Source organism: Podarcis erhardii (genome assembly GCF_964252035.2).
Source record: "Podarcis erhardii genome assembly, chromosome: 6".
Lineage (NCBI taxonomy): Eukaryota > Metazoa > Chordata > Lepidosauria > Squamata > Lacertidae > Podarcis > Podarcis erhardii.
Window position 1 is genome coordinate 19,077,035 of NC_138510.1, and position 24,958 is coordinate 19,101,992.

Below are 24,958 nucleotides of genomic sequence, written 5' to 3' on the forward strand. Positions count from 1 at the left end.
AATGCCTACTAACAGGCAAAAATAAATGACTTCTAATTACATATGTGCAGTGCAATCCTATGCATGTTTGCTATTAGCAAGAGCCGGTTGTTGTGTGATAAGAGTGTCAGACTTAGGGCCTGGGAGAGTTTCAAATCCCCACTTAGCCATGAAGCTCATTATGTGATCTTGGACAAGTTACTGCTTCTCACCCCGGCCTACTTTACAGAGTTGTTGTGTGGATTAAATGAGGAGGGGGAGAACCATGCAATGCCACATTGAACTCCTTGGAGAAAAAAGTGGGATATAAAGATAAGAAACAAGCAAGACTTACTCCCAAGTGTATTTAGGATTTCATCCTCAAAGTTATGTGCAGAATCAAATTACAAACAATATAAAACATTCAGAGACAAAAACACATAGTGAAAAAAGCAAAAACAGCATTAATTCCCACATGTTCATAGTTTCATCTGGTTTGGTAAGAACGCATGAAAACTGGGAGTTTGTTGATTACTTATTTATGTATTATCATTGTAAAACTTCTATACCAGTGTATGCACTTTAAGTAGTGATCAGGTCCACCCCCCCCCCCCAATATGGAATTGATTGATTGAAACCTGAATTACAAAATTGAGAAACAAAATTGGTGACAGAGACCATGCATTTGGCACCAGTAAACCTCTTGTGAGAGGCTGTTCATAACTTTGGTGCCACCACCAGAGAAGGCCCTAGTTGCCAGCCACCTCACTTCATTTGGTAGAGGCCCTCAGAGCAGCATGTCTGACTAAGATCTTAAGGATTGGATAGGTATATTTGGGAAAAGGATGATATTTCAAGCAGCCTGGCTGTTAGGCATTACAGCCTTTGGCTCCCCAGATGTTAGATTACCACTGGCATCATTCCTGGCTCTTGAATACATTGGCTAGAGTTGATGGGAGCTGGAGTTCCATAACATATAGAAGACCACAGATTCCTCACCCCTGCGTTAAGGGCTTTGAAGGTTAAAACCAGTTCTTTAAAACGGTGCCCACAAACTGACTACAAGACATTGCAGCTGGCAAAGGGAAAATCTACTGTCTTGTGACTTTGAGCCAGTTCCTCAGTTTCGATTTCCCCTTTTGTAAATGAAAGAGCTCTATACAGGAATAAATATAAGTGGAGATCGGCAAACTCTTGTATATTTGTGTGTTTACAGGCTTGTTCCTGGCTATACGGACCTAGATTTGAAACAATAAAACTGCTAGCACATTTGCAAAGCTAAGCAGAGACTGGTATGGTTTCAAATTAGATGGAGGTCTGTTTGTTAGAGATTACTGCATTGCCTGAGGGGGGTGTTGGACTAGATGACCCTTGGAGGTACCTCCCAACTCTACAATTCTGTGATTTTAGGAAGGTACTAATTTCCACTCGTTTTGTCAACGTTTTCAAAATAATTGTCTCCCTGACCTCTCTTAAAGACAGTATGTGGAATCCAGTTGGTGCCCTTGTACACATGGAAGGGCTTTTGGTTCAGTGGAGGCATCTATTAATGGAATATGTCAGGGCACCTTCTGCCAAGTTTCCCTTGCCTGTGACTCCGCAGTGCCCACTGCCTCTGCAAATCAGCACCACAGAGTTGGGGGGAACCATCCAGAATATGTTGGGAGGTGGTATGGAGAGCAGCAGGGGAATGGGGGAAAATCAGCAGAAATCTCCTGTGCTCTCCTGTTAGCTGGATCACCTCTGCTGGATCAAAAGCCTGTCTGTGAATGCAAGATTACAGATTGGATTCCTCCCAGTGGGAACTAATTGGACCTGGATGGTGCCAGAACAACATTTTAAATAGGAACTGAATTGAAACTTTAGGTGGTTTCTTGAGAAATCATTTAGTATGTGGCCTTGTAGCTGTTAAAACTACCTGTCTTAAAAACAGCTCCATTTTCCCTCGGCGTTGTGTGATGATTGTGTGATTAAAGCTTTTCTGACCAGGAATGTTCCATGACAGACAAGTAGCTGAACCAAGCCATTACCCAAGATGCTTCATTTCAATCCGATGAAGCTAGAATTCTCAGAACTATTTCAGACAATGCAGCCTACCTACCCGAGGCTACTATTTTGTTGAATTGATCTGATTTTTTTAAGTGCAATTTTTAAAAAATGTTTTTCCTTCTGTTGTTTTTTTAAAATTATTATTCATTATAATAAGGTCCCGGGATGGGTTACAACAATTAAAAATACAGTTTAAAGTGGTTTTAAAACATGCAATTAAACAGTTGCGAAAAAGTAGGGTTAGTCCTGAAAATAAACATCTCAGGAGTCAAAAGCCAGGGTAAAGAGAAGCATCTTCAGCATTGCCAGACACTCCTCTGGGGCAAGGAGTCCTACAGTTTTGAGGCTGCCACAGAGAATGCTCTCGTTAGGGCTACCACCATCTTGAGGGTGTCAGAACCACCACTGCCATTTTTAGTACCTGAGATGGTCTGTAAAGAAGGAGGCTACTTTTAATGAACCATCTCGTTTAGATCTATGGAGACATCCTTGCTACAACCCATTATCTGAAGTTGTCTTTGAAAATATACATAAGATGATGTCTAACTGCAAAAATAATGTTGAAACGTATAAATTAATGGTGGTTGATGTGCTGAGCATTGCCAATTCAAGAAACATTCGAATCTGCCTTGTACTTTTAAGACCATTGATCCATCTAGCCCAGTATTCCCTTGCTCTGATTGGCTGTAGTTCTCTTTGTTTTTCCCCAGTCACTGCTACCTGAAATTCTTTAAGAGGAGATGCTAGAGATATCTGCCCAGCACTAGCCATAACCTAGAATAGATGGCTTGAAGAAACACTGGCACTTCTTTTCAGTACAGAGATAATGATCTGCTGATAGATCTAGCCCAGAATTCTCCGCTCTGACTGGTAGCATCTCTCCAAGATGCTAACCAAAGACCAAAGTCAGTAGAGCATGAGACTCTCAGGGTTGTGGGTTAAGCCCCACATTGGGCAAAAGATTCCTGCATTGCAGGGGGTTGGACTAGGTGGCTGCTGTGGGCCCTTCCAACTCTACAGTTCTTTGATTATGCTCATAATGGTATCAGGACTCAGCTATGCAACTCAGGGTTGTGGCCCCTTCCAACTGCACAATCCTATGATTCTTAGCTCTGCTTACCTGAGATCCTTGGATGCGGGTGGTGCTGTGGGTTAAACCACAGAGCCTAGAACTTGCTGATCAGAAGGTTGGCGATTCGAATCCCTGCGACCGGGTGAGCTCCCGTTGCTCAGTCCCTGCTCCAGCCAACCTAGCAGTTTGAAAGCATGTCAAAGTGCAAGTAGATAAATAGGTACCGCTCCAGCGGGAAGGTAAACGGCGCTTCCGTACACTGCTCTGGTTCGCCAGAAGCGGCTTAGTCATGCTGGCCACATGACCCAGAAGCTGTACGCTGGCTCCCTCGGCCAATAAAGAGAGATGAGCGCCGCAACCCCAGAGTCAGTCACGACTGGACCTAATAGCCAGGGGGCCCTTTACCTTTACCTTTACCTGAGATCCTTTGTCTGAATATGCTGTTAGAGAGCTTTCACACAAATTTGATTAAATACTGTAAATTTGTGTAGCTCTTTCAATAGTATTACATACAAAATAGGAAATTGAATGGGTTTTTATGGAGCAATGGGGACTACAATTATATTATTTCTACCACTTGAGTTTATCACTCTGGGAATTTTGATGACCCACCCATTCTCAAACCTTAATATTTCTCAGCATTAGCAGATACTGACCCTCAATATTTTTTTCTCATTGGGTATTTTTTTAGAGACTATTCAGTCCTCAGATGAGGTGGGTAGGCTGCTTAGTCTTTTCCATACACCTCTTCAGATGAATCAGTGTCTCCTTGGGTAAGGTATGTATTGTTTCAAACATTTTCTTTGAATTAATGAGAAAAGAAATTGCATTAGAAAATTATCGCAGAGGAGAGAAGATTTCATTGAAATTCTCATGGGCAGTGGGTGTAGGGATTTTGTTAAACTTGCCTGTTATCTGAGTTGGCCAAAGGGTGTTAGCGTCATTCTAAAAATCATCTTCCTAGTACATTGGTACCTCAGGTTAAGTACTTAATTCGTTCCGGAGGTCCGTTCTTACCCTGAAACTGTTCTTAACCTGAAGCACCACTTTAGCTAATGGGGCCTCCTGCTGCCGCCGGAGCACAATTTCTGTTTTCATCCTGAAGCAAAGTTTTTAACCCGAGGTACTATTTCTGGGTTAGCGGAGTCTGTAACCTGAAGTGTATGTAACCTGAAGCATAGGTAACCCAAGGTACCACTGTAGTCTGCACTCTGCAGCCCTCCTGTGTCCTGGCACTTTAATTAAAAGTTAGGGGAAGACTGTCTCCTGCCATGAATTTTTTTCAGATCAGGAAGCGTGGACAGCCAGGAAGGCTGTGGAGTTTGGGAGAAATTTATACAGTTGGGAAGTGGGACCACTCTTGCCACCTTGTAACGATAAGGTAAGCTCAAAATCCTACATGGTCCTCTTTCACAAAGGAAGAGCACTTTTGGGAAATTGGAGGTTAGATTTCAGCGCAGCACTTGTTTCTGGGCCTTCTTCACTATCTGATAGTAACATCCTCATTTTGCCCGGGTGCCTCTGAGAATGTCACATACAGCCATGTTTGTTGGCAGACCAATGTTTCATTCTGATTCACCATTGGCAGCATTAATGGTTCTTCTACCAGAAGTCATAAGGTACAGGAACAGTAGCAGAAGAGGAACTTGCAGGAATAGGAAGGCTCTGGGAACTCATTGCCTTCAGCAGCTACAAAGAAGTATGTGACTAGTTGTTTATGGGTCTAAAGGATGGTTCCTTTTCAAATGGGTCCTGGAGAAGATGCAGAAATCAGCAGTCTAGGGTGATAAATACTGATATTTGATCTCTTAGAGAGAATTATTGGAAAAATAGTCTGTGATCCCTGACCAAAAGCCTAACATACTTTGCACATGAGCTGCTTTAGTCAAATGGACTTCCTCTTGTTTTAGTTCCATGTGAAGCTACTTATGATGCTTAAATGTTGCCTTGCTGGATTAGATCGAAGGTCTACTTAGGCTAGCTCACTAACTCCAGCCTTTTAAGTATCTGAGTTCTAATATTTTGAGGTGCTAGAAGTCAGTTCTATACTACAGGGTTCCCGAACTTGAATATCTAGCTTCTTCCATCATCCCTTGCTAGCAGGACCAGTGGTCCAGGATGGTGGGAATGATAGTCCAAAAACAGCTGGAGACCCAGGTTTGGGAAGGCCTGCTATACTCCACATAGTTTTGTCAGTCTTAACACGCAACCCTTAATCATTCCCTCTTTTCCACTTCTAGTACTAGCCTTAGTATATTACTGACCCAATTTTCAGTATCACTGTATTCAGTTTCGCTGTCTCATTTTCTGTCCCTCATTTTAAGGAGCAAAAGCATTCTCCACTGGAATTAGGAAATGTACGGGCATCAAAAGGAAAACCTTACAGTCTTTTTATTGTAAACTTCCCCTCTTCATGATTCTTTTAGTCTCTCCCCCCCCCCCCACACACACTTTGTCCCTTCTCCACTCTGGTACTTGAGATACGGCAACATGATACTACAAATGTGGGCATGACGGGCACATAACACTGTTAGGATGGTAGTTTTCTTTTAAATTCTTTCCCTTATTCTCTCCCCCCCCCCTTTTTACTACCAAAGCTCATTAACGAGATACCTAATGAGCTTTGTATTATAACCTCCATATTTTTTTCCATGTGGCTGTAGCCTCTTTTAAATCCTCTTCAGAATATTTGTATTTAGGATATTGTCTCTCTCAACATCATTTAGACCAGGGATTTCCAGCCCAGCAAGCTCCGCCTTGCAGGCCTTTGTGCGTTTTTGCTGGGGTGGAGGGGCTTGAAATATAATAATAATAATAATAATAATAATAATAATAATAATAATAATAATAGGCACTTCCTATTATTATGATGGGAGAGATGCATGTTTGGTTGTGTAAATGTGAACATAAAAAAGAGCCTATGGGATCAGGTCAATGATCTATCTAGTCATTGTGGGAAACCCACAAGCAGGATTTGAGCACAAGGGCACTCTTCCCTCTTGTTATGAAGTGTATGTGTGAGAGAGATACTTGTGTGTCTGTGGTGTGTATGTATACAGTTAGCGTGTGTGAGGAGGAGTGGGTTAGCCACCTTGTGCATTTTTTCTCTCCTGGGGAATGCTCCCTGATATTAGACAGCAGTGGACAGCATCAGGGTGTAGATCTGGGTATAATCAATACTGTGTGATTGCCACAGTCAGGATGAGCAGGCCACTGATGACATCTCACAGGAAGCATGAGGTGGGGCAGCAGCAGCAATGACTGCACTCTCTCTAGGTTTCTGTTACGTTACCCCCATCCCCAGCAGTCACAGCGCTGCCTTCCAATTCAAAATGTACCTGCTGATCCCAAAAGATTGGCGACCCGGTAAGCCTGTCCAATTGTTGCTCAGCTCTCCCTTCCCTGCTAATCCCTTTCTTTATCTTGCTTACATTACCTGGAGTTCAGTTCTAGGCTTGGTAACAAACAATTATTGAGGGCATTTCTTCTTCACCAGCCAGTTTGTTTTACCTTGAAGGCTGCATCAAAGTGTATTAAATAAATATTTGAGAAGAATTGGGAGTCTAATAATTCTGCTGTTGATTCAATTCTTCAAGAGTATTCGCAAAGCAAGATTAGAATTCTAAGCGGAGAATGCATTGATTCCAGGCAGTCACAGTAGCACAAGATTCTTCAGTCATAAGGAAAAAGATTTTGGGTTCTAGATTGGAATTGTAACAGGACCTGTAGTGAGGAAATGTGCGCAGGACGAACAGTTATTTTATTTGCTTCAAGGCTCAGCTGGGTCCAGTATGGTTTCAAGTTGGATTGGGGACCGCATGTAGAGATTCCTGCATTGCAGGGTGTTTACTAGATCAGTGTTTCCCAACCTTGTGCCTCCAGCTGTTTTTGAACTACAACTCCCATCATCCCTGACTAGCAAGACCAGTGGCAAGGGATAATGGGAATTGTAGTCCAAAAACAGCTGGAGGCACAAGGTTGGGAAACACTGCACTAGATGACCATAGGGGTCTCTTCTGTGATTCTATTATTGCTTTGTAACTCATCTTTTCCAGTTGCACTTTGTGAATATAGGTCATATTGAACCATTCTAATTCAGTGAAACCAGCCACCTTCTTCACAAGTGAACTTGTACCATTATTAGCAAAATGCTCTGTGAAGGTAAAGATGCTTCTCTCTCCAGTTGTGCAGAGATGAAAATCACAGTACAGTGGTACCTCGGGTTACAGATGCTTCAGGTTACAGACTCCGCTAACCCAGAAATAGTACCTCGGGTTAAGAACTTTGCTTCAGGATGAGAACAGAAATCATGCTCTGGCGGCGCGGTGGCAGCGGGAGGCCCCATTAGCTAAAGTGGTACCTCAGGTTAAGCACGGACCTCCAGAACGAATTAAGTTCTTAACCCGAGGTACCACTGTACTCACAACCAGAATGAGACGTGCACTAAAATCTTGAATCTTCTGAATGCTATGAAGTGATCCTAGGCCCTCATAACTTTTTGTGAGCACAAAAATAAAGCAGCTCCTTTTTTCACTGACTCCAGCATCTTAAGGTGGTGGTCTGTTTGTTTTTTAAAGCATTTGGCCTTTGTTAATCAGATCACTATGCATGTGGTTGCTAACTTCTTATCCAGATGGTCAATGTGTTTGTGAATTACAGACACATCAAGAACATTAATACGTTCTCACACAAATGAAATGTTCATGTGCAAGTGTATAATCTTTTAATTGCGGTAGAATTATAATAAGGTAGAGCTGATACTTCTACTGTGAATGGGAAACACTTTTGTATTCCATGGGAACCTGCTTCATTAGGCAATCGGTTGCACAATATTTTTTCCAGAGCGGCCACTTGTAAACATGTGATGACAGCTTTTTTTTTGGGGGGGGGAGGTTTTAGTTTTGCAGGATAGAATCCCAAACAAAAATTTAAAAATCCTAAAACGAGGGTTGGGGGAGAAAAAGTTACTACAATTTTGCTGATAAGTACAAAATCTACCAGACAACTAAACATTTACTGGAGTGTTCAGAAGCTCAGATAGTCAGAATTCTCCCGTCAAGTGTGGATTTTGTGCTTCACAACTATGCAGGTTTCTAAGCTACCTTATTTAGTGTGGTCTTGTTTCTGCCCTGGCCAAACATGTTATTGGAAGTGACCTGTTTTGTATGAAGATGCCCTAAATACTGGTCATGCATTAGTGTTGTTGCGTTAGGTGAAAACACTTGAGGGAGGTGAAGCAGAGGCAGCGAGGAGTGTGACTCACTGAGAGCTTCAAAGGGCAGATGAAGAGGACTGCAGTTGATCCCCTCACCCCTGCTCTACAAAGACCAGTAGCTACAATTGGTTTAAAAACAAAGTTCACCGGAACTTGCTGCTGTTTAAACAATGCGCTTTGCTGAGTTGTCTGGAAAGCAGGGGGCATCTTAACAGGAGTGAGGGCAGGAGTCTTCTTTTTTGGTGATCACTCCGAGTAAGATTGTCTTCCATAAACACGGTTTTAACAATGACTCTGTATGTGACAATGGAGGCCAGTTCTGGACCCACACGTCCTTCCACAGTGGGAACATTGGTTTTCGGGTGGGAGTTGATCATAGTGTGGATTTGCCAAGCGTGCCTTCCTCTTAGCATGTTTCTCCCTTGCAACCTGAGTTTGAGTGTCTTCAAAGCTCATGACACCTTTGATAAATGCTGTTTTCCAACTGGAGCGCTCGCAGGCCAGTGTTTCCCAGTTGTCAGTGCTTATACTACATTTTTTTTAGATTTGCCTTGAGACAGTCTTTAAACCTCTTTCGTTGACCACCAGCATTACGCTTTCCATTTTTAAGTTCGGAATAGAGTAGTTGCTTTGGAAGACGATCATCTGGAAAGCAGGGGGCATCTTAACAGGAGTTAGGACAGGAGTGGGCATACATCTACCTAGCAGTTGGTTCTAGCTTGAGGCAAGCTGCTTTTCAAAATAAGCACTTCTTCATGGTTTGAATGAACCAGATTCTGCAGGTGCATTGTGGGAGGTCTTAGTGTTTGCAGCCTAGTATAAATTATCTCCTACATGCCCCAGGCAAAACCTTCAATCCTGCCAGCTATCAGAATGAAATTACAAGGGCAGCACAGAGGTGGCTTGTTCACAAACACACGCAAGCACATACACAATGGACAGCCCTTTGGCTTTTAAAAATCAAAATCGATCCTCATCAGTTTTACTAAAATAGGGGCAGGCAATTTCCTTGTCCCCAAAGACTGCATTCCGTGGTGGGCTATGGGCCACATGGCTGTAGTAGGCATGGCCTGGGCTCCCCCCACCCACATACTCCCCAGCTTAGTCTCTCGTACTTATCCTTCCCCCAGTGTCTCAGTGTGGAGCGAGAGAAAGAGGTTTAAGCCTTCTCTCCTGGAGCACTGAGATCCAGTAACATCTTCCTCCCTGCTGCAAGCTGCTGGGAATATTTTGTCTGGGCAGTGAGAAAAGGAGGGCACATATGTTGGGAATTCAGGGAGCAAGCCATTGCGTGCATCTTTCACATCCTGGATTTGAGTATAGTGGGTGGAATTCAATGTCATGCTCCTCTAACCATTCTCTCTGCACTGAGCTGGGGGTTCTTGCCCCCCCCCCCGAGCAAATTTTGGAGGGTGTGTTGGGGGAAGAGCAGGAGGGGGCAGCCCTGTTGTACAAGTGGAAGTCCTTGATCAGTGCTTCCACTGATAGGGCTGGTTGGGTGAATTCCACCCAGAATGTTTGTTGGGAGACTAGTTCATGGGTGACACAGGCATATGAACAATAGTGATGAACTGTATAATATATTGCAAGTCAGGTACACTAAGAGGGTTGGCTGGTTTGTTGCATGGTAGAAACAAAATATATTTGTTTCTCCACTTAATATGAACAAAAAGAAAGACTTGGGTGTTCTGCTCTTTCAACTTTTGAATGTTTATTGGCCTTGTGTGTTAATTCTGAAGCTTCTGTTAGCAATTCAGAGGGCAAACAGTCCCCAGTTTTGATAATAGAATATACATTTTTAGTCTTCTGAGGATACAAATTTTCTAGAATTGGTTTTTGCTTCATTTGTAATTTTATGCACAACCCTAAGTACAAACAGCAGATTGTAAATCGCCATCCTCCAGCTACTGTCATAATTATGGTAAGTGGTGAACTCTTAATACAGAGTCTATTGTGTGTGCTTATTCATACCTGATATTGATCAAATACCTTCTCAATTTCCTTAGAATCGCATTAAGACATAAGGTCCACTAAGGAGCAGTTTAATGTTATTACTGTGGTACCTTAGGTTACGTACTTAATTCATTCCAGAGGTCCGTTCTTAACCCGAAACCATTCTTAACCTGAGGTGCACTTTCGCTAATGGGGCCTCCCACTGCCGCTGGCACACAATTTCCATTCTCATCCTGGGGCAAAGTTTGTAACCCGAGGTACTACTTCCGGGTTAGCGGAGTTTGTAACCCGAGGTGTTTGTAACCCGAGGTACCACTGTACATTCTTCAAATGCATCATTCTATGGGCTCATAGAAGGATATTTTAACAACTTTAGCAGTTGTCATATGCTTGGGACAGCTGATGCATTTATTTATTTTCTCTCCTGCCCTTTCTTAGAAAGGAGCCCAAGGTAACAAACAAAACAGAAAAAAACAAAAAACCACAAAACGTTTAAATAAGAATCACACCTCCTCACCGCTAGATAACTTGAAGAGTTCCAGGCACAATATATTTCAGCAGCCAAATTCTAGGGTACAATTGCAAGAATGTTTAAAACTCTGCCCAAAGTGAGAATTAAGATTAAGCCAGTGCTTTAAGTTGTAAGTATTGCCAGGATACTGATGCAAGCAGTTGAAATTCAGATTTAAGGTTCTGATGGAGTTTGAAAAAGCCAAGTTGTTGATTAGTTATGAGAATGCTGTATGGGTTATGGGAGTGGAGTGGGATGTGTACATAGGGGTGAGTACTGCTGCAGTTTTGTGTATGTGTGTATGTGTGTGTTGCACTATTAAGAAATAAGTTTCAATAAACTTGGTAATTTGAAATCCCTGGAATTTGTCATACTAGTTTCTAAACAAGACTTTTCAGAAGAATGAGCTGAATTCACAATCATTTGGATTTTGAGGTTCAAACGCTTTGTTATTTGGTTGTTGCTTTGATCTTTTAGGTAGTATTCTCTTGAAATCATTGTTGAACTGAGCATATTTATCAGTCAAACTCCTAGCCTGTCTGCTATTCTTCATTGCGTGCCCATAGCCCCGCTTCCTTCATGCACCAGACTGAAAAAAACAAACTCTGCAATTTCACTGAGCTAACGTAGCCTGTTGACGAAGAGGGTAATGGTGTGAGCAATCGCTGATTTATGTGTTCTTCATGAAAATGGAAAACTATAGCATGACATAGAAAAGAGTTAACATCAGGCACCAGCTATTCTGTTTGCCACAGCGAATGTGGGACTCCACCGAGGTGCATGTGACAAGGGGCCGCAACTTCCTTGCAACTTCAGACCTGCAGAAGTAGGCTGAGATAATCCTGGCCATTGCTTAGCTGTCCTTTCCACCTTCCCAGCTCCAAAGTTGGAAGAATGGCCAAGGCTTGTACATCAGCTGTCTGGAGTCATGCAGGCAACAAAACAAGCAATATCCTAAAATCAGCCAGCCTTGTATTTTACAGAGCAGACAAGGGAAGGGTTCAGGGGAAAGGGTGGGGTATAAATTGAATTATTATTAATTCTGAAGGTGCCTTTGATTCTTTCTCCGCATTGACCCTTTCTCTTGGGAAAGGTGAGTTGTGTGTTGGGAACCTTTTCCCCTTCCCTCCAGAAAGGCCACTCTCCTCAAGCCAGCAAACTCCCATTTCTAAGGGAGAGGAGCTGGTGATTACAATTTTTGGCTTTTATACTTTTCCAATAAGACATTGGGCTGGGGTCACCTACTAAGTCTGGCTCTGAGGGGAGGGTGAACTTCCAGAAAGAGTGCACTGCCATGCTTGCACTGATGTCCCCCTTAGCGCAACATTGAATTCCATCGTTTGTAGTTGTCTTTAATTTCTGTGTATTATATGTGCATGTAAAAACATGTAAACAATTGACTTGGCCAGCAAAACCATCCAAAAACTGTAGACCTTTTGTTAGAGTAGCATCTTTTGTTGGGATGAATTTGACTTTTCCACATGAGAGCGGGTATGCAACTATCGGTCATAAAGTTGGATGTGTGTGTATTTGACCAAATCTGGATACTATATTCTCTGTTCCTGTAAGGTGTTGGTTGTTTTTTAAAAACTTTTTATAAAGTTTACTTACCTTCCGTTTGTTTTGAACTGACTAGAATCTGAGGGATATGAATTGCATAAATGTAAACAGAAAATTGAGTGATAACAGACTTTTTGATCTGAATTCCAAGTGCTTTGGGACAAAACGTTTTCAGTAAATTATTTTCTCCCCCTCCCTCTTCTCTCCCCCCTCCCAGTAGAAACTATGTTCCAACTTCCTGTCAACAACCTTGGCAGTTTAAGAAAAGCCCGGAAAACTGTGAAAAAAATACTAAGTGACATTGGTTTGGAATACTGTAAAGAGCATATAGAAGTAAGTACAATCTTCCGTTGAACTCTTGGGTTGCAGGGCTGTATCTTCCGTTGGGAATATTATAAACTGAAATGTGAATTAACAGGAGAACAGTGCTTGACTGGTATTACAAAAGTCGCATGAGTTTTTCGCTTCTTGGCTGTACGTACCTATCAAGCCAAAAACTGTGATTATCTGCTTGGCTGCCACCCCATCAAGGGAGCCATCTCCTGAGAGACAGAGAGACATGGAGCTTTCCCACCTAACCACTTCTTGGTATCTTTGTGGGAAAGGTTGGCGTTGGCTGGTTTCAGTCTGTGCCACTAAGACACACTGGTTGGCCTCTGGATGGAGAACTTCTGTCACATGCTGCACTTGTTATATAGAAAATGATGATTATGATGATAATTTTTTATTTGTACCCCGCCCATCTGGCTGGGTTTCCCCAGCCACTCTGGGCGGCTTCCAACAAAGACAAAAAATACACTAAAATGTCACACATTTAAAACTTCCCTGAACAGGGCTGCCTTCAGATGTCTTCTGAATGTCAGGTAGTTGTTTATCTCTTTGACATCTGATGGGAGGGCGTTCCACAGGGCGGGCGCCACTACCGAGAAGGCCCTCTGCCTGGTTCTCTGTAGCTTTGCTTCTCGCAATGAGGGAACTGTCAGAAGGCCCTCGGCGCTGGACCTCAGTGTCCGGGCAGAATGATGGGGGTGGAGATGCTCCTTCAGAGATGCCTCGTAGGTAAGGGGTCCAAGGAGTGTTGCTGAAGAAACTCCCAAGGAGTTGTTTCAAGGCAAAAGGATGATCTCTCTGTGTTAAATATCACAGCATTAACTGTGGTAATGTAGTACCCGTGTCTCAAACTGCTTCTCCCTCTGCAGTGGAGAACCTCTTCTGCCTACTGAAGGGTGGAAAACCAACCGTGAAACTGAGGTGGTACGGCTAGCAGGCAGGAAAGGAGAGGGAGAAAATGGGAGATGCTACAGAATACTGCTTATTTCAAGCCCAACACGTTTTGGAAAACCTTGCTGGAGGGCATGTTTTTATCAACAGTTCTGACACACCAGGGGTTACTGCAGTATCCTTTGTATGTTAGAATTGTTGCTAAAATCTGCCCTTGAGAAATGATTTTTTTTCAAAATGCATTGGGCTAAAAATGAACGCTGTCTTGTAGCCCTTCAAGTCCCCCCCCCCAATCACTTTTTTTTTGTCTGCTGAATTGTGAATCTGATTTATGCATTTGAAAACTGTGCAGCTGTAATACTAGATTCTCTTCTTTAGCTACTACCAAAGTTTTAGATTACTTCAATTAAATGGGTGCGTGCACTTTTTGCGTATAACCAACAAAATGGATTGACGTTAATGCCCAATTTATCAGTAATAAAATAAACAACGATGCACACTGTCTGTTTAGTGTTCACAACTGCAGCACTTAGAAGCAGCTATGATTGATTTCATTGGGACCAATTTAAGCATGAAATACTTTGTAAACTGGACAAGTTATTCGACAATAAATTTGTCAGTCTTCAATGTGCCACATGACTCTTGCTTTTGGACAAACGTTAAATGCATATTTTGAAAAATGTGGGCTGAAATTTCATGTTATCTGTGATTTTTCACACAATCGTTTCTAATTTTTGTGGTCTGGTATATAGGTTCTGCTCCTGCACAGGACAGATCTAGGAGGATTCTAGCCCTCTAGCCAGGGAATTGGTGCTCATGCCCTCTCCTTTTGAGGATTGGCAGTGAGAGCAGCTTCATGCTCTGTGATCTTCTGGAAAGCATTCTCAGTAAGGTTCTCACTGAGCCTAGCTTTTTAGAGACTGCTCTTTCCGTTTCTATGCCTTTTACTTTAAGGTACAAATAACCTGTGGACACACAAACTACCGTACTTTTCTGTCTATTAGATGCCCCCATATATAAAACTCCCCCTATTTTGGGAGACTCAGTTTTGCCATTATCCATGTATTTGACGACCCAAGTTTTTTGACATGATTTTTGTGTCAAAAAACCTCATCCAATACACAGAAAAATACGGTAATCTATGCACCTGCAAATACTTCCTTGCTCATATGGTCTGGCAAGCTCATTCCCTCAAATAATTTTTCATATGTGATTATCTGTATAACTTATAGATTGCATAAAAAAATTAAACTGACTTCGTAGGGGGAAACGAACAGGGGCCAGACAAATTTAAGCAATTAGTCATCTTCATTTCAAAGGAATGTTAAGAACCTGTCTTCTATTGAAGTGGTTGTATCATGCCCTTAATTAGTAAAAAAAAAAAGTGCATTAATTAGTAAAAATTATACTCCCTGGGAAGTTTTCTGTTAATGAGCCCTTTTATTTGTAATTTTTGGTACCTTAATAATTCTTCTTGAATTTTCAAGATCTAAAGAAATGAACAGGCAATCATTCTGTGGTTTGTTATTTCTATTTATGCTTTTGTCAATCTTCCACTGTTGCAGGATTTTAAGCAGTTTGAACCCAATGACTTCTATCTGAAAAACACTACATGGGAAGATGTTGGATTGTGGGATCCTTCACTTACAAAAAATCAGGTTGGTAACAATGTGGTAAAATGACCTTAAATCTGAAACCAATTAAGTTTGGAATCGTGTTTTTATGACAGACGTTAAGTGCTTTACAACCTAAATTATATCTGTTTACGAAAGTAATAATTCCTACTGATTTCAGTGAGATTTATTGCAAGATGTGCGTGCATAGGATTACAGCCCAGATGTCAGCAGAGGTGGGACAGAAGAAAAAGAGTGTTATAGTATTATGGGGATTGGTCACTATGGTGTCTATGGAAACTGCAGTTGCTGAGTGATGTCTCAGGACTGAGTAGGTCTGTTGAAATCTTTTGGCAGTGAGTGTACTCCTGAATATGACTTAGTTGGATATTACCACTAGTAGTTCAACATAATTGAAGAAATTTAAACTTAACTAGCAAATTTGGTGCCCCTTTTAAGATAAGCAGAATTGAGAAAGAACTGACAGCAGGTAGTTAAACTCTGATATACTACCAAAACATTGTTAAAGAAACTTAACAATGGTTTGGTGGGTCTGAATTGACAAAGCATAGTTTATACAGTGAGGGGGGAAAGTATTTGATCCTCTGCTAAATTTGCCCGTTTGCCCTCCAACGAAGAAATGACCAGTCCATAATTTTAATTGTAGGTTTATTGTAGCTGTGAGAGACAAAATAACAACAGGAAAGCCCCCAGAAACCCAGAAGACAAAAGTCAGAGATTGATGTGCATTATAATGAATGAAATAAGTATTTGGTCCCCTATCAGCCAGCCAGATGTCAGGCTACCTGGTATCTTCACTGTGTGTAACGAGCTGAGAGTAGAAGCACCTGCTGTAAGGGAGAGGTCTTACCTGTAATCCCACCTCGTTACAGTACCTGTACAAAAGAGACCTGTCGACAGAAGCAATCAATCCAGCAGATTCCCAAGTAGCCACCATGACCAAGACCAAAGAGCTGTCCAAGGATGTCAGGGACAAGATTGTAGACCTGCACAAGGCTGGACTGGGCTACAAGACTATTGCCAAGCAGCTTGGTGAGAAGGTGACAACAGTTGGTGCAATCATTCGCAAATGGAAGAAACACAAAATAACCGTCAACCTCCCTCGGTCGGGGGCTCCATGCAAGATCTCATCTCGTGGAGTTGAAATGATCATGAGCAAGGTGATGAAGCAGCCCAGAACTACATGGGGGGGAACTTGTCAATGATCTCAGGGCAGCTGGGACCATAGTGTAAGGTTATCTGATTTTTTCTAATAAATCTGGGGACGCAAATAAATTAAATTAAATTAATATAATATAATATAATATAATATAATATAATATAATATAATATAATATAATATAATATAATATAATATAATATAATATTTTTTTAAAAAAGATTTAAAAAAAAAATAAGAAAAAAGTCAACACCACAGATCAAAGTTTGCTTTAAAACTGAGCTGGCGAGGAGGTCCTCTCTGTGAGTGGGAAGACGGCACTCAGTGGGGACCCTGAGATGCAGCCGAGCCTCCTGCTCTCACTGCGGGGCTGCCCCAAATCTCCCAGCCACCGCCGGCTGAAGTGCTCCAGTGCTCCTTGCCACTGCCAGATCGAGTCCAAATCTTTTGCACGAACACGCCCATCCTGCACCGCTTCTTTCTCTTTCTCTCCCAGCCCACCTCCCTCCCCCCATCCCCCCTCCTGTCCTCCCCAAAGCCATGCAGCCGCAAGCAGCTCAAAAGGAGTGGAAAATGGCCAGTGGTGGCAGATCGAGCCATTAGATTATCTCCTTCATGTTTGGTACCTAGGTAAAGGTAAAGGGACCCCTGACCATTAGGTCCAGTCGTGGCCGACTCTGGGGTTGTGGCGCTCATCTCACTTTATTGGCCGAGGGAGCCGGTGTACAGCTTCCAGGTCATGTGGCCAGCATGACCAAGCTGTTTCTGGTGAACCAGAGCAGCGCACGGAAACGCTGTTTACCTTCCCGGCAGAGCGGTACCTATTTATCTACTTGCACTTTGATGTGCTTTTGAACTGCTAGGTTGGCAGGAGTAGGGACCAAGCAACGGGAGCTCACCGCGTCACAGGGATTCTAACCGCCGCCCTTCTGATCGGCAAGTCTCTAATCTGCTTTTATTTGCCAGAGGCCCCCTCCCCTCCCACCAGCTTGGGTGGGTGGCAGTGGCGAAGAAGAAGAAGAGTTTGGATTTGATATCCCGCCTTTCATTCCCTTTAAGGAGTCTCAAAGCGGCTAACATTCTCCTTTCCCTTCCTCCCCCACAACAAACACTCTGTGAGGTGAGTGGGGCTGAGAGACTTCAAAGAAGTGTGACTAGCCCAAGGTCACCCAGCAGCTGCATGTGGAGGAGCGGAGACGCGAACCCGGTTCCCCAGATTACGAGACTACTGCTCTTAACCACTACACCACACTGGCTCTCTAAGAGCGAAGAGGCAGAAGTAGCAGGGTGGTGGAGAAGAGAAGAATATTTGTGTGTGTGTGTGTCCCTCTGTATTTTTTGGCTGCCGCCGCTTCTCTACGTAATAATATGTTTATATGATTAGCTGAGCCCAGGCGTGGGTAGAAGAGAGAAAAAGAGAAGATTGGCGGAAGAGGTGGAGGCTGGAGGTGGCTCCAGTTCAGAGCTAGTGGAGAGTCCGTGTCAGGACTTCGCAATCCCCAGTCGCACACAGAGAGAGGTGCATGGGCGAAAGGGAGCTGGCAATTCAATCCACTGGGATTTTTCTTTTAAGGGTGATTTCACTTGCCCCCCACTTTCCTTTCCCTCTCTGTCTCTCTTCCTTTCTCTCCCCATTGCTTTGAGTGCGACCAGCTTTGCTCTTGATCTCCATTTATGGGGCTGCCGCCGCCGCAGCAGCAGCAGCGTCAAGGACCGGGGAGAAGCAAGGAGGGTGGAGGGAAGCAAAGCTTGAAGGAGGATTGGAACTGGATCCTGCCATAGGCCAGGGTGCCTTGCAGGGAAATGTAAATAAGGCCAATGGAGAGAAAGGGGGCTTTTCTTTCCAATTTTCCCTCTCTTGCGTGTGTGCCTGTGCTTTGCAATCACAGCGACTTCTCCCCACTTCGCCTCCCTGCCAGACAATTGAGTTGATTCTGGCTGCTTCTGTTGGCGTCATTGTTTCCTGGGGACATTTAATGAAATCCGGGGACATTCCGGGGGTGGAATTGGTCTGGGGAAACATTTGCAAATCTGGGGACTGTACCTGGGAACCGGGGACGTCAGGTAACCCGACCATAGTCACCATGAAAACAGTTGGTAACACACTACGCCGTGAAGGACAGAGATCTTGCAGAGCCCACTAGGTCCCCTTGCTCAAGACAGCACGTGTACAGGCCCGTCTGCAGTTTGCCAATGCACATCTGAACAACCCAGAGGAGAAGTGGGTGAAAGTGTTGTGGTCAGATGAGACCAAAATCAAGCTTTTGGCATCAGCTCAACTCGCCATATTTGGAGGAGGAGGAATGCTGCCTACGATCCCAAGAACACCATTGCCGCTGTCAGACATGGAGGGGGACATATTATGCTTTGGGGGTGTTTTTCTGCTAAGGGGACAGGACACCACCGCATCGAAGGGACGATGGATGGGACCGGACCATGTATCGTCAAATCTTGGGGGAGCACCTCCTTCCCTCAGCCAGGGCATTGGAAATGGGTCGAGGATGGGTATTCCAGCATGACAATGACCCAAAACACATGGCCAAGGCAACAAAGGATTGGCTCAAGAAGAAGCACATTAAGGTCCTGGAGTGGCCTAGCCAGTCTCAAGACCTTAATCCCATTGAAAATCTGTGTAGGGAGCTGAAGGTTTGAGTAGCTACACATCGGGCTTGAAATCTTACTGACTTGGAGAGGATCTGCAAAGATGAGTGGGGCAAAATACCTCCTGAGATGTGTGCAAACCTGGTGGCCACCTGCATGAAACATCTGAAATCTAATTGCCAACAAGGGTTTTGCCACGAAGTACTATAACTCATCTTTTGCAAAGGGATCAAATACTTATTTCACTCATTATAATGCACATCAATCTCTGACTTTTGTCTTCTGGGTTTCTGGGGGCTTTCCTGTTGTTATTCTGTATCTCACAGCTACAATAAACCTACCATTAAAATTATGGACTGGTGATTTCTTTGTCAGGGGGCAAATGGGCAAATTTAGCAGGGGATCAAATACTTACCCCCATCATTGTAATAGGCCAACAAACTAGAGCTGGTAAACCATAATTTAGTTTGCAAAGCATAAACTATGGTTTAGCACAATTAATGAATTGACATACCATAGTTATGGCCTTTTGTTTTCCTTCCAGAAGCTGCTGCACGATAGAGAGGAGTGAATCTGTGATTTATGAAACTAAGAGGGCAGAAAATGAAAGCAGTCTAGCAGCCTTGAATTATGGTTTGGCTGTTGTGTGTTTGGAGTCTCAAAACAGTGATTTGAGTTACACACTAAATTTAGCACAAACCATGGTTTGATGTCTGAAGTGTCAGAATATATTTACCGGAGCAATCTGAGTTTATCTAGTTACAGAGTGTATCAGATTGAAAGTTTGGAAACTTTGATAAAGCCATAATTAGATGTTGTACCAATACAGAGATTCTAAAAAGAATTTGTGCATGCTTAAGTATTTTATCACTGCTTGAGAATCTGGTATACGCTGATGAATCACTGGACTGGTTCAGATATAGTGGGAAACTGCGCTTTCGTGTTATGAGAACATGTGGTGGCACAGCTTAGGTTTCTGTGCTCTCCCATTACTTCTCTGTACATGAGAAGAGGAAATGGAAAGCTGCTTTCGTTGTTGAGCTCAATAGAAGGCATGTCCTGGTGTTTTTACTTCTGTGCATGCTAACACTTATGTGAGAGAGAATAAGAGCACCCTTGCAAGCCCTACTTCCTCTGAAGCATAACTTTTTTCCAAGTCTTCTACAAGTTGGGAGGATCAAGTTCTGAAACTGGGAGCCTCCTTTACTTCGGGAGGCTCCTTACACAATTTAAAACCCTTAGTTTGAAAGTGGTGTGGCTCTATGAAGCTTTCAGTCTCCTGAAGCACAAAGTTGCAGGAGAAGGGGGGAGGAAGCATGCAGCCCAAAGGTCACTGCAGCTCGTTCTCTTAATGGGAAACCATGGTTTGTAGCATATGCTAGCCCTACTCAGAGTAGACCCATTGAAGTTAATGAACATGGCTAACTTAGGTTCATTATTTTCAGTGGGTCTACTCTGAGTAGCACCAGCATAGGATACAACCCATGGCTTCCTATTATGTCTTAAGCAGGCAGCTGTTTGTAATTGCTTGATTTGCAGGGGCTGAATGATCAAAAATAAGGAAGATGTATTTCTCTGTGGTCTCGGACTAGTCTTTCTTAAAGACTTTCTATGAATTGCCTGATTTTTGCCAGCTAAAAAAAAAAGAAAGTTGATTGGATGATAGTTTCATAAGTTTGCCTTGAGGCTGTGATCCATTGAGTCAGAAGGATTAGGAAAGGGAATGCAAATCAAATGCAGTTTTTCTGATACTTAAGTTTTTCTTTTTTCTTTTGTTTTTAAGGACTATCGGACAAAACCCTTTTGCTGCAGTGCATGTCCATTTTCTTCAAAGTTCTTTTCTGCCTACAAAAGTCACTTCCGGAATGTTCATAGTGAAGACTTTGAAAACAGGATCCTTCTCAATTGTCCCTACTGTACTTTCAATGCAGACAAAAAGACTTTGGAAACGCATATTAAAATATTTCATGCTCCAAATGCCAATACACCAAGTGGAGGCATCAGCACTTTTAAAGATAAAAACAAGCATGATAGCCTTAAACCTAAGCAGGCTGACAGTGTAGAACAAGCTGTTTATTACTGTAAGAAGTGCACTTACCGAGATCCTCTCTACGAAATAGTTAGAAAGCACATTTACAGGGAACATTTTCAGCATGTTGCTGCACCTTATATAGCAAAGGGAAGTGAGAAGTCACTCAATGGGATTGTACCCTTAAGTTCCCGAGAAGAGGGCATGATTCACTGCAAACGCTGCCTTTTTATGCCGAAGTCGTATGAAGCTTTAGTACAGCATGTTATTGAAGACCACGAGCGTATAGGATACCAAGTGACAGCAATGATAGGGCATACAAATGTGGTAGTTCCCAGATCCAAACCTTTAATGCTAATTGCTCCAAAACCACAGGATAAAAAGCCTATGGGACTTCCTCAGAGGATGGGTGCCCTGTCCCCTGGAAATGTCCGGTCTCTTCCATCACAGCAAATGATGAACCGACTGAATATACCAAAGCCTACGTTGAATTCTGGAGGAGTAAATATGATGTCCAACGTCCATTTGCAACCGAACAACTATGGTGTGAAATCGGTACCGCCAAGTTACGTTGGTCACACGGGAGGAAGGCTAAGTTTAACAGGTAGTTCTCCAGTTTCCCTATCCCAGCAGTCTCAATCAATGAAGCAGTATTCCCCAAGTGGAAACGGGCGACCTTACCCTCTTGGAGGGGAACCGAGATCGCAGGCTACAGCAAGGTACTCTCTTTCGTCTGCCAACTCATCTTCACTTTCATCAGGCTCACTGAAATCAACATCATTAGGTCAGTCTCAGGCAGCATCCAGAATATTAACCCAGTCCACACCCAAGCCTCTTGCCGTTGGCCCTATATGTACCACTTCCGCCAATACTTCATCAACTCAGAAATGGAAGATTTGTACAATCTGCAATGAGCTCTTCCCTGAAAACGTGTACAGTGTTCATTTTGAGAAAGAGCACAAGGCCGAAAAGGTGCCCGCAGTTGCTAACTACATCATGAAAATACATAATTTTACTAGCAAATGTTTATACTGTAATCGCTACTTGCCTACTGACACGCTGCTCAACCACATGTTAATCCATGGTCTGTCTTGTCCCTACTGCCGCTCAACGTTCAATGATGTTGAGAAGATGGCTGCTCACATGCGAATGGTTCATGTCGATGAAGAAATGGGGCCCAAAACTGATTCCACGTTAACGTTTGATTTGACGTTGCAGCAGGGTAGCCACACCAATATACACTTGCTTGTAACTACCTACAACTTGAGAGATGCCCCTGCCGAATCCGTCGCTTACCATGCTCAAAATACCGCTCCAGTTCCTCCAAAACCACAGCCAAAAATTCAGGAGAAGTCAGATGTACCTGTAAAAAGTTCTCCTCAAGCAGCAGTCCCCTACAAAAAAGATGTGGGGAAAACCCTTTGCCCTTTGTGCTTTTCAATCCTGAAAGGACCCATTTCTGATGCACTGGCACATCACTTAAGGGAGAGACATCAAGTTATTCAAACAGTTCATCCAGTAGAGAAAAAGCTTACATATAAATGTATTCATTGCCTTGGAGTCTACACGAGTAACATGACTGCCTCAACCATAACCCTGCACCTTGTCCACTGCAGGGGTGTGGGGAAGACTCAGAACGGTCAAGACAAAGGTAATGTTCCCTCCCGACTAAACCAGTCTCCAGGTGCAGGACCTGTGAAACGTACTTATGAACACATGGAATTCTCTCTGCTGAAGAAAAGAAAAATGGATGACGACGATTCCCCTTCCATCTTTGAGGAGAAGCCTGAAGAACCTGTAGTGCTGGCTTTAGATCCCAAGGGTCATGAAGATGATTCTTACGAAGCTAGGAAAACATTTCTCACCAAGTATTTCAATAAGCAACCGTATCCCAGTCGGAGGGAGATTGAAAAGTTAGCTGCCAGTCTCTGGCTTTGGAAATCCGACATTGCTTCACACTTCAGCAACAAAAGAAAGAAATGCGTTAGAGATTGTGAAAGGTATAAACTGGGTGTCTTGCTAGGTTTCAACATGAAAGAACTGAACAAGGTTAAACACGAAATGGATTTTGATGCCGAGTGGTTGTTTGAGAACCACGACGAAGAGAATTCCAGAGTCAATCCTAGCAAAACTGTTGATAAAAAGATAAACCTAGAGAAAGATAATGAAAGTTCCTCAGACAGTTTTGAGAACATAGAACAGGAGTTCAACGAAAGCAATAGTCCATTTGCAGAATCTGTGTCTAACTCTGGTCGCAAAACATCTATTAATAGTATAAATGAGACACCGGATGAAAGCATATCTAAGGAGACAACTGAAGAAGCCACTTTGGAGTCTCCGGAAAAAATAGACCAAAAGGAGGATGGAGACCCAAAATACAAGGAGAGTAGCTCTGCAGAAGAACCAACAAAGCTGGTAGCTGAAGGTTCAGACAGTGAAGGTGACCAAGAAGATCAGGATGATCCCATTGAATGGAAAGTAGAAGCATCGCCATCTGAAAGCGTACCTGGTTCTCAGCAAGTGTCTGACTTTGAAGATAATACATCTGAAGTGAAACCAGAAACGTGGACGGATGAATCATCCCAAAGTGAAGATGCTACTAATAGTAAACCAGTTGCAGAAACGAAAGGTACTGCCTCTGAGAGTGACGAAGAACAGTCAAAGTGGAAGAATAGTTCCTATGGAAAAGTGGGCGAGTTTTGGTCCAAGGACCAGTCACAGTGGAAAAATGCAACAGAAATCGAAGAGAGCTTGTCAAATCAGCAGATGGAGTGGCAGAACAGCACAATTGACAGCGAGGACGGAGAACAGTTTGACAGTGTGACTGATGGGGTTACGGAATCGATGCACAGCACCCTAACTGGGGTAGAGCTGAGTAGTCAGCAAGCATAAGCTGTTAAAACTCGAGACTCCATATCTTCCACTTGACAACCGTCTAAACATTTTCATTTCAGAATGACTGCTAAGTTCATTGTAAACTGGTACTGCCTTTTGAATGCAAGGTCACCTGGTTAGTGGCTGCGAGGCTGCCACACTGATTCCAGTTCTTATTTCAAAGTATGCTGTTGGCAAATCTCACTTGAGAGTATCTGCTGTGACGAGCACAGTAACTTAATGTGAAAATGGATATGTTGGTGGCTTCCAGTTGCTCACTGAAGAAAAGCAAAGGTTTTATTTTATTGGCATTTTCAACATATTTCACTCTGTATATGTTCAGCTGTATGTCTTTTTAAACATTACCCTTTTTCACATGGTAGTTTTAGGGCCAACATATGAGCTACCAATTCAATGTGTATAGTAGGACTCTGGGGAAATTGTTTTTTTTCATGTATCATTCTGAATAGTTGAAATGTATATTTGTACAGTCTTTTAGACCTATTCAAGTGATGCTTATGCTATTGTTCTTGTGTACCCATCATAGATTTGGTTCTTTTTTCCTTTTTTTTTAGTGTTGCCCTGCTGTGTAATAAATGCTGTATCTAGTTTACCTAGCAAAAAGCTTGAAACTGCTATAGTAAGAATTTTGACAGACTTAGTTTTTGCACATAACCTTGTACAATCTCAAAACAGAGGCCAGCAACATAAAAGTATATCTGGACTCTATTGTATTATAGAATTTTCTTGTTCTTGAATATCCTTGACATTACAACTGATGACTATGTATTTCAGAGCCATTTTCTGAAATCTTTTAAGCTAAAAAAAAAAAAAATCACATGCAAGAAACAAGTTTGCAGCTACTAATTTTGACACCTTTTAGATCTGTATAAAAGTGTACTGTGTTAAAGCAGCATACGGAAATGAGTGCTGCATTTTTGGATATTTAGTTTTATCTTTAGTTAACACCAACATGGTGTTGTATTCATTTATACCATCTAATATATGACACATTGTTGTAGTATGGATAATTTGTGATCTTTATTTCCCCTTTGTATTCATTTAAGCATCTAAATAAATTGCTGTATTGTGCTTAATGTAAACATTTGCTTTATTACAAGG

At 42.7% G+C, this 24,958-nt stretch overlaps 1 protein-coding gene across 8 annotated transcripts in view; it reads left to right on the top strand.

Annotated features, from left to right (window-relative positions):
* Positions 1-24,939, top strand: part of ADNP (activity dependent neuroprotector homeobox) — a 46,251-nt gene extending 21,312 nt beyond the window's left edge. For 3 of the 8 annotated variants that reach the window (XM_081867535.1, XM_081867533.1, XM_081867537.1), the window contains 4 exons: positions 12,536-12,651; positions 15,105-15,197; positions 16,046-16,333; positions 20,717-24,939. In XM_081867535.1, coding sequence (XP_081723661.1) covers positions 12,544-12,651; positions 15,105-15,197; positions 16,046-16,333; positions 20,717-23,854 — 3,627 coding nt within the window. In that variant the 5' untranslated portion in view covers positions 12,536-12,543 and the 3' untranslated portion in view covers positions 23,855-24,939. Of the gene's footprint in view, positions 1-10,199; positions 10,216-12,535; positions 12,652-15,104; positions 15,198-16,045; positions 16,334-20,716 lie in introns of those variants that run through there. The other 5 variants (XM_081867536.1, XM_081867534.1, XM_081867538.1 and 2 more) reach the window with 3 other exon arrangements.
* The last annotated feature ends 19 nt before the right edge of the window (positions 24,940-24,958 follow it).